The sequence below is a fragment of the Bombina bombina genome, chromosome 6 (genome assembly GCF_027579735.1).
Source record: "Bombina bombina isolate aBomBom1 chromosome 6, aBomBom1.pri, whole genome shotgun sequence".
Classification (NCBI taxonomy): Eukaryota; Metazoa; Chordata; class Amphibia; order Anura; family Bombinatoridae; genus Bombina; species Bombina bombina.
In genome coordinates this window covers 511,270,133-511,280,230 of record NC_069504.1, presented here as the reverse complement: position 1 = coordinate 511,280,230, position 10,098 = coordinate 511,270,133, and the positions used below count along the sequence as shown (strand labels likewise).

Sequence of the window (10,098 nt, the reverse complement as noted above, 5' to 3'; positions counted from 1 at the left end):
AAAAATGTTGCCAGAAAGAACATTTGTACCTGCCCCTTGTCACATGTGCAGAATGACTTTCCATTAGAAAAAAATGAAGCAGGATCTATCACATAACCATTCACCTCTAGGCCAATAGAATGAGCACCACTGTGAAGTATACTGGCATCACAAAATGAAAAATGAGTTAAAACAAAAACAGCAACAAAATACCCCTGATAATACAGCCCATTCTGATATATGTGCAAAAGAAAACTTGAAAAGAAGTGGAAAGAATATCAAGACAGCCTCATCAACTTTGACCCTGAATTCCATTCAGCTGGTATTAGCATCAATCATGGCTGCACTCCTATAATGTCCCAGAATTCCCATAGTGAGCCTTATGTTTGTGTCTGCCAAGTTCTTGAGACACTTCATGTTTCATCCAGATAGAAATCTTTTCAAAACAGACTTGTGAATATTTTACATTTGCAAACATTAACATTAAAGGACCAGTAAATACAGAAGATTTGCACAATCAACAAATGCATGATAAAAAGAAAATACAATAGCACTTAGGGCTCCATGTACGATGCAGTGTAAGCTGCTCCGGAGCCCTTGCAGGGAAGGTTGGCACATGAGAGCCTGCTTACCGCAATGTCTTGCATTGTCACTGATCTGTCAATGTTCACTACTTCTGTCACACTGTGCAAGAATACAGGAGCTGCCCAGTATGAAAATGCAGCTCTTCATAAACCAGCACCTGTAAAGCATTAAAATAAGAGAATAGCTTTGAAGAAAGCTGAGGGTACAGGGGGGGAAAAAACATGGTGAATAGTAACCGTCCTATTGAAGTTGTGTCCAGCAGTTTAATGTCTGTTTTAGCTTAGAAATTGGTGTTTGGCTGCACTGATAGATGCAGTAACACCCAGAATGAATGTATTGGAGACAGAATGTCATTTAGAGGGGCTACAGTAAAATATCAAAATGAGTTGTTTTCTAAATAAAGATAAAAAAAAATGCATGCTTTTATCATAAGACAGCAGCACCTGCACAGAACATTCTTTCATCTTCTAAATTGATCCAGATCTTAGTCTATATTCCAGAACTATGTATAGCTTTGTGACCTAAGACTGTCAGTGAACCTTAAGATGGAAATGCATTTTATATGCAAGATCACACAGTTTTCTTTTATATACAAGATCACCACTGCACTACACTAATGCTTGAACAACACAACATCCTGGTCTCATGCAACCAATTGCTAGAGAGCAGGGTCTGTCTGTCAACCCTTAACGTATATGTTTTATGTCCACCGCCTTAAAGGTGACAGAGAAAGTAAGAAGCAGAAGTCGGATGATCTGTGAGCCTGCCTACAAGGGGTCAAAAGCAGTGACTGCTGCTTAACACAATGAGTCCATAGAGGAGACTAGCATAGAAAGAGGACTGCTGCAGAGCTTAAAGGGACAGTCAAGTCAAAATTAAACTCTCATGATTAAGATAGGGCATACCATTTTAAATAACTTTCCAATTTACTTTTATCATCAAATTTAATTTGTTCTCTTGGCATTCTTTGTTTAAATCTAAACCTAGGTATGCTCATATGCTAATTTTGAAGCCCTTGAAGGTCAAATCGTATGTGCATTTTATTAGCTTTCCACAGCTAGAAAGAGCTAGTTAATGTGTGCCATCTAGATAACATTGTGCTCTCTCCCATGGAGTTATGCATGAGTTAGTACTGATTGGCTAAAATGCAATCTGTCAAAATAACTGAGATAAGGGGGCAGTCTGCAGAGGCTTAGATACAAGGTAATCACAGAGGTAATAAGTATATTCATATAACTGTGTTTTGCAAAACTGAGAAATGGGTAGGATTATCTATATTTTTAAACAATAAAAACATTCAAGTAGATTGTCCCTTTAAAGGGACAGTATAGACTAATTTTCATATTACTGCATGTAATAGACACTACTATAAAGCATAATATGCACAAATGCTGATCTAAAAATCCAGTATAAAACCTTTTAAAGGGACAGTCAACACCAGAATGTTTGCTATTTAAAAAGATAGATAATCCCTTTATTACCCATTCCCCAGTTTTGCATAACCAACACAGTTATATTAATATACTTTTTATCTCTGTGATTGCCCTGTATCTAAGCCTCTTCTGACATCCCCCTGATCACATGACATTTTATTTATTATCTATTGACTTTCATTTTAGCCAATTAGAGCAGTGTCTGCCATAAGCCACAGGTGTGATCACAATGTTATCTATATGGTTGACATGAACTAGCTCTCCCCTGTTGTGAAAAGCAAATAAAAAAGCATGTGATAGGAGGCGGCCTTCAAGGGCTTTGAAATTATCATATGAGCCTTCCTAGGTTTAGCTTTTAACTAAGAATACCAAGTGAACAAAGCAAAAAAAAAATGCGCAACTTTATTTATACTTAACAATGTTAAGTATAGGAGCAGGGGGCATGCTGCTTAGAAGCCTGTATCTCAGGCATCTAAGCAGCTACAGACCCACCATTGGAAAGGTAATCGCCTAACCTTTCACACAGTGGAGTCTGAAAAAAGTTAAAAAAAAATTGTTCAAAAAATAAAAAATTAAAAAAAAATTAAAAAATCTTAGCACCCAGGTGGGAAAGTGCTTAGCACTCAAAGGGTTAAAAACTTAATTAAAAGCTTCCAGTTTAGCACTTTTGATTAGGTTGAGAGGAACTCCCAGTGAAAGCAGACACTCCCCCCTCCTCTGCATATGAAAAGACCCTTTACACAAACAGGAGCAAGCTGGAGTAGGTATACATCATTATATTCCTAAAACTTTGGGGCTTAGTCTGAATATCAGCATAATATTATTTAAAAATAATCAAAACTATACATAAAAAAAAAAAAAAAAAAAAAAAAGCTGTATGGGCCATATAAATGGATAATCTACAAAACATTTATGCAAAGAAAAATCTAGTGTATAATGTCCCTTTGGGTAATCTATGGGTAAAAGACACAAAAAAAGGGACAGCAACAACAAAATATAAACAGGACTGTTTAAAATGCAGCAGAGGCATAAAGTTGGTAGCTGAACAAGCAGGGGGAAAAAAGATAAAAAAAAAAACTTTAAGAAACAAAACACAAACACCAAACACAGAATTTTCAAACATAAATATCAGGACAAACACAGCAATGTAATAAAATAAAATAGATTTTTTTTTTATTGAGATTGAGGGATGCCTAATTTAAAGGGACATTAACTGCTAGGCACAACTACAATAGCCTAGTTACTACTTTACCATTCTTTTGTTTTTCATCCTGTGCCTTACTAGTTCAGATTTTTTTAAAGTCTTAATTTGAATCCTGTTTCAGATTAGCATTCACATTACTGTGTGTGAGCTGCACATGTTTGCAGTAGCTGCATTGCTCTTTATTACTCATTGGGCCATTGTTTATGTGTCATGTAATTCTTAAACTGTGTATGAAATAGGCAACAAAAAACTACTCCTGTCAGTGTATTGTGTGTGCTAACCCAAAAAGCACACTACATCTGTGAAAAGTCTGTCATTGTCACTGATCTGTCAATGTTCACTACTTCTGTCACACTGTGCAATAATACAGGAGCTGCCCAGTATGAAAATGCAGCTCTTCACTCAAACCAGCACCTGTAAAGGGTTAAAATAAGAGAATAGATTTGGTGAATAGTAACCTTTCTATTAAAGTTATGTCCAGCAGTTGTATGTCCCTTTAAGCTTAGGAAATTGGTGTTTGGCAGCACTGATAGATGCAGTAACACCCAAAATTAATGTATTGGAGACAGAGGGCATGATGTACTAAGCATCGAAGTGACCCTTCGTCTGTATTTCCGTGTCAAAATTCGCTCACGGTGTACATCCCTTATTTACCAATCCGCAATCGAATTGAAAAACCATTATTTTTGTAATTTTACAAAACTAATCGTTGCTAACCCTTTTTTCACTTACTACATGATCGATCGCACGTAAATTCGCTAATATCGGAAATTATCAATGTTACAAGTAATCCATCCGCTACAACTTTCACTGTAACTTTGCGTGATTTGCTTCGTGACCATTTAGGTAGCGAATACAATAGAAAACTATAGGCGGTATCAAACTGACGCCAGGTTGAAGTACTTATGTGAAACGACTAGACTACAATAGTTTCATTATTGGTTTTTGGATCAGTGAGTGAAGATGGAGACACTTTTACATATGTTTCTATTCAGATTGATTCAATTACGGGGAAGAAGGGTTATACAGGCACCTGGAAATAATGGATTGCCAAGAAGGAGAGGTAGATAAATTAGAGTCCCTAGAGTTTTCCTTACTCGTATGGGTTTTGAAGCCCTTCCTGATCGGGAGGTTATCCAGAGATTCTGTTTGGACAGAGAAGCTATTATGGAACTTTATAATGAAATAGCAGAATACCTGGAGCCTATGACAGCATGTTCACAAGCCATACCCGGACTATTAAAACTGTTGGCAGCCTTACACTTTTTTGCCACGGGTTCATTCCAAGCTGTGTCTAGTGTCATAAGTGGCATCAGCCAGTCTGCTTTTTCTAGACATCTAAGTCATTAATGCATTGATGGTGATCTTTCCACGGTATGTGTGCCTTCCATCGACTCCTGAAGAGTGGCAATCTGTGAAGTCTAACTTTTATAGAATGTCAGGAATGCCCAATGTCCTTGGAGTCATCAATTGCACACATGTGGCAGTTAAACCAGCACGAGAACGTGAGGAAGTTTACCGTAACTGAAAACAGTACCATTCTCTCAACGTTCAGATGGTGTGTGACCATAGCATGCAAATAATCAGTGTCCGTTCTAACTTCCCTGGATCCTGCCATAATTCCTATATCTTGCATCAGTCTGGTTTATATTGAAAGTTTGAGGATGAAGAGATGCCTGAAGGATGGCTTTTAGGTAATTAAATGTACATTTTTTTTTTATGTAAGATAAGTGTAATTGTATTTGTAAAGTCACTTTCATTATGTTATTGTGTTAGATGGTGATATATGTAAGTATATAACAAACTGAATTGTCTTTAAATGTATCATCTTTTGCATCATATTATAAATGTTAATTTTTTTAAATTTTATTTTTCATAGGGGATGCTGGTTATTTCAGTAGAGAATGGTTATTCACACCATACAATAATCCTCAAAGAAGATGTGAGGTTAAATTCAATGAGGAACACAGATCCACCCGAGGCATCATCGAAAGAGCTTTTGGATTGTTGAAAATACGTTTTCGTTGTCTTGACCATTCAGGTGGTGTGATGCAGTATGCTCCAGAAAAGGTTGCAAAAATAATTCTGATATGCTGTATTCTTCATAACATTGCAATTCGAAGAGGATGTGTAATTGATGATGCTAATGAAATCTCCTTTGAGGACTTTCCTGAGGTCATCTGCAATGATGCACCAACAAGACAGGCCATTACCGCCAAAAATTTTGTTGCAGAAAACTATTTTAATGATTGATTTCATGAATACAATGTATTCGATTGATATATATTTTTATATATTTCAAATGTAAAATAAAAATTTCTTTTTAATTGTGAATAAAAGTTGTTATTTTTTGTGTGAGTGATCGTTCAAATTTTCTTTATTTTTAAAAAATAAATTAAATTATTTACAATTGTATGTTATAGATACAAAAATTCTATCAATATGTTTTAAAAAGTTGGCCATAAATAACTGACTTATGTAAAAAGATTAATTGAATTGATATCCTTATATGATGAAAATATCGATATACACATATGAATTTCGTTTTGGTGGGATAACATAGCAAACTTAGCTTATTTTTTCTAACATATAAATTGATGTGAATGCAAAAAAATTCTATAAATTGCAAGTAGTAATCATTATTTAAAAAAAAGAAAAAAAATATTTGTTTATTAGTACATGCTGCTAAATATCAATAAAAAAAAATATTTAAAGATGGCTCATAAAATATTGATAAAAAATAGAACTTTATTTTGCATTGAAAATATACAGATCAGATTTTATCTATATAACCAAAAAACTTATAACGATCTATAATTACATGACACTCTATACTACATTACAAATAAAAAAAGAAATATATTGATAACTATATAGAACTAAGACAAACAAATCTATCTAAAACCAAAAATACATATACCATAAATTATTATTCACATATTTTTTTATACATCTGTAACAAAAAAAATAAACGTATAATTACTATAAATAGTACAACATTCAAAATAATTTATGTAAATATTTCTAACCTTTTAACAATATCTAATTATTTTTTGAGAAAGACTAAATAACGCGAGATTAAAAAGCTTTATAGATGTGACACACCCATTTACAAAGTTACTATGCGACCAGGAAGGATGAAGAGACTAACACCTTTCACAACTGGTGAAATGATAATTCTAGTGTATGTGATGGACCGATATTTTCCAAAACGTTTAGGAGGTATCCGAGGAGTCATGCAAGATGAAAGGGACAAAACAATATACAAAATGATACGCAGAATGTATCGGGTTTCAAAAATAAAAAGGACCAGATGTCAATGTTTGAGACGCTACAGTGATATTAGACATAGAGAGCCACTATATTACCAATCGATTAGAAGCCTTCTAAGGACATGTTAGTTTATTAAAAAAAATTATATCAATTTAAATAAGTGTGCTGTTTAGATATCATTGTGCGCTCTACTGTGTTGCTATACATAACTTTACCATTAAAAATTTTATTAAAGGGACACTAATCACCTATATTTTTTTCACAACTATGATAGGAAATGTAATTATTAACAAATTTATAATTAAATCATATAAAAAAAAAATGTCGTTCTCTTGCTATGTTTATTTAAAAAGCATGAATGTTATTCCTTAGAGCCTGCCCATGTTTGGTTCCTAAACTTGGTTATGCTTTGTTATTGGTGGGTAAATGTAAGCCTCCAATAATCTCTTGCTATCCATGTTGCTGAACCAAAAATGTAATTGTTTTTAAAATTTACATTCCTGCTTTTAAATTTTTTTTTAAATTTGTATTCAGGATCAGTATCATATTGTATTCTATTATTTAAATAGAAGTATTCTCTTGTTAGGTTTTAAAAATCAATTTATAAGATTGAAATCAAAGTAAAAGAGAAAACTTAAAATCTTTAAATAATAGAATATTTAATATTAAACTTAAGTTATTTGAAATGTGAAAAAAATAAACAAACTAAATCAATTTAATAATGCTGTTTTTTATATCTGTTTTTAATAATTCAGATAAGAAGAAAGAAGCTATTTGTGGTACTCCTCCTCCATGTTATGTAAGGCCTATTCTAAATTTGACATCTCGCAGTGAGGCCCTTGCCACTGTCTTTGCTTGACAGAGAATTGTCTCCACAGAAAGGAGGTGTCAGACGCCTAACAATCGTACATACACCTCAAGGTTAAAGGATCCCTGAATTAAATTTCTAAAGTTAATCTTGTTATTAACATAATCATGATTTAGATTTTTTTGTTTTATAATAGAAAAAAATAAAAGAGTGTTGAAAACAAAGAAAAAGTGGTTCAGAAGATTATTGCAATTACTTAAAGGTATTTTTATAATACTTAAAGGGACAGTCTACTCATAATTAAACTTTCATGATTCAGATAGGGCATACAATGTTAGCCAACTTTTCCATTTACTTTTTTATTACCAATACATTTCAATCAATTATTTTTTTTTATTACCCATTCACTGGCAAAAACGGTTAATGGGTAATTATCTCTATTTATAAATTATTTAAATTCTGTTGTAGACTGTACCTTTAAGTTTTTAATTGTGTTAATCTTTAATCATTCATAGATAGTGACAATGATGAAAATAATGATTCTAAAAAAATGTCAGTAACTTCACCATCACCGCAACTAGGTAAATCTTTGATATCTCTATGCTTACTTTATAAATAAAAATTATACTACAATCTAACAATGTATATATGTATCAAATTATAAATATATGTTACCGATTCAAGTAGTGACAACAACTCAAGAAATATTTCTGATATTGAGGTTTCTAAATATACACAGACAAGTCCAACTATGGAAAATACATCCTCTAATCAAAATGGTAATAATTTTGTGGTTACTGCATTTCAACAGCCTTTTTGTAAAACTTGTGGCACAATCTTTATTTGTATTTATTTTTTAAATATAGATGTTGCATCACAACTACAATCTTCTGTTTGTGAATAAATTAAACAAATAATGGATTATCTAAAGAATTTAAATGCCCAGGTTCAAAATCTCTACAAAACGTATATTATAGAAAACATCTAAGCAATGATTGAATTGCAACAAGTATTGATACATTTTATATATATATATATATATATATATATATATATATATATATATATATATATATATATATATATATATATATATAAATATATATATATATATATATATTTATATATTAAAAAAAATGAAATAGAAATTTTTGTTTAATTAACACTTTTATGACATTACAATTGTCTGTTTCTATGTTTAAATGGTCAATTAAAGCAAAAAGTTAATGTAGTGGCCAGGAGGACCATCACGGTCATAATTTTTTTTCTAATGATTTTGTTTCTTTAGTAATTTTTTTAATTAATGTTTTAATAAATATATTTTTTTTTCATATTTTTTGTTGTGTCACATTTTAAAAAAAACATTCAACTCATTAAAAAAAATTCATAAATAAAAAAAATTGATAACTTTAATAAACATATGTACAAATAACAATAATAAAAAATTTTAGGAAAAAAAAAAAATTAAACCATTCAACTAGTATAAACAAGTAACCTAATAAGGGCTAACTGAACTAATGGAACCTTTGTCTCTTAGGATCAGGCAATTCTTGGTTCTGCTGTCTATCTCTTATTATAGGAGTAGACAAAAAGAATCTCCTCGGCACTCCAAAGGAATAGGTAAAAAGAAAGTTCTTTATTTGTGCACAGCTTAAAAACATGAACATGGACGGCAGCCCAATAAAAACATATTAGCAAGAGAAAACAGGGGGAACATCACCCTCCTGTGACATCTTTTTACCTATTCCTTTGGAGTGCCAAGGAGATTCTTTTTGTCTACTTCTATGTGTACAACATCTGGACAGGGACGTATTCTCTTCGTGCACCCGCACTAGGTAATCAAGCCGGACACATGATAGCGCAGAAGAACACCACAGTGAGAGTCTGACTTGAGCATCCTACCCGGAACTTGTGTGTTTGTATCTCTTATTATATCTAACATAGACTGCATAGTAGTTTGAGCCATCTGCATGTTATTTTCGGCTATTGCCAAGGCCCTGGTTATTTGCTGGTTCCTTTCCCTGTCCATTTCTCTTTGCCACTGAAAGATTTCACGGTCCAGTTCCAATCGTTGCTGGTTATAGTTATCAAATCTTTCTAAATGTGCAGCCAAAATATCCTGAACCTGTCTACTGTCTGCTCTATATCCTCTTGCAAGATTTAGCATTTAATTGAGAGCAGCATCTTCCAATGGTGCAGACTCTTTGAGTATGGGTTGAGCAGGTGCAGGTTCCAAAGCATCAATTTCCTGCTCTGCTACAACATCCTGAGGGAGATTTGGATTGTCAATGTCATCTGAGGGGTTAGCTACAGGCTCATGAATAGCAAAATCCTGATCTTGTGCCATTTGTGAGAGGTCAGGAGTTAAGCTTCCAAGGTCTGGAGCTCTAACCTCTGGACTATGTGCTCTAACGGAGCAAGATTCAGAATCACCTCTCTAGAAGAATCCTCCTCCTCCTCGATATCTAACAAAGAAAAAAAAAAGTTAGAATTTGACATATCGAAATTAAAGTATAAAAACAATAATATCCAAACACTATGTAACATCAGATTAAACACATTTGCCTAGATTTAGAGTTCTGCGTTAGGGTTAAAAAGCAGCGTTAAGGGGTCCTAATGCTGCTTTTTAATGCCCGCTGGTATTTAGAATCAGCCAGGAAAGGGTCTACCGCTCACTTTCTTTGCGCAACTCGAGGCTACCGCAGATCCCCTTACGTCAATTGCGTATCCTATCTTTTCTATTGGATTTGCCTAATGCTGGTATTACGAGTCTTGGAAGAAGTGAGTGGTAGAGCCTCTACCGACAAGACTCCAAC

At 33.2% G+C, this 10,098-nt stretch overlaps 1 protein-coding gene across 1 annotated transcript in view; it reads right to left on the bottom strand.

The window, feature by feature from the left end:
* LOC128664499 (olfactory receptor 1019-like) overlaps window positions 1–9,311 on the bottom strand; it is a 10,823-nt gene extending 1,512 nt beyond the window's left edge. The window contains exons 1-2 of the mRNA XM_053719322.1: window positions 9,172–9,311; window positions 30–141 (exon numbers count right to left, since the gene is read on the bottom strand). Coding sequence (XP_053575297.1) covers window positions 30–141; window positions 9,172–9,311 — 252 coding nt within the window. The remainder of the gene's footprint in view (window positions 1–29; window positions 142–9,171) is intronic.
* Between the last annotated feature and the right edge of the window lie 787 nt (window positions 9,312–10,098).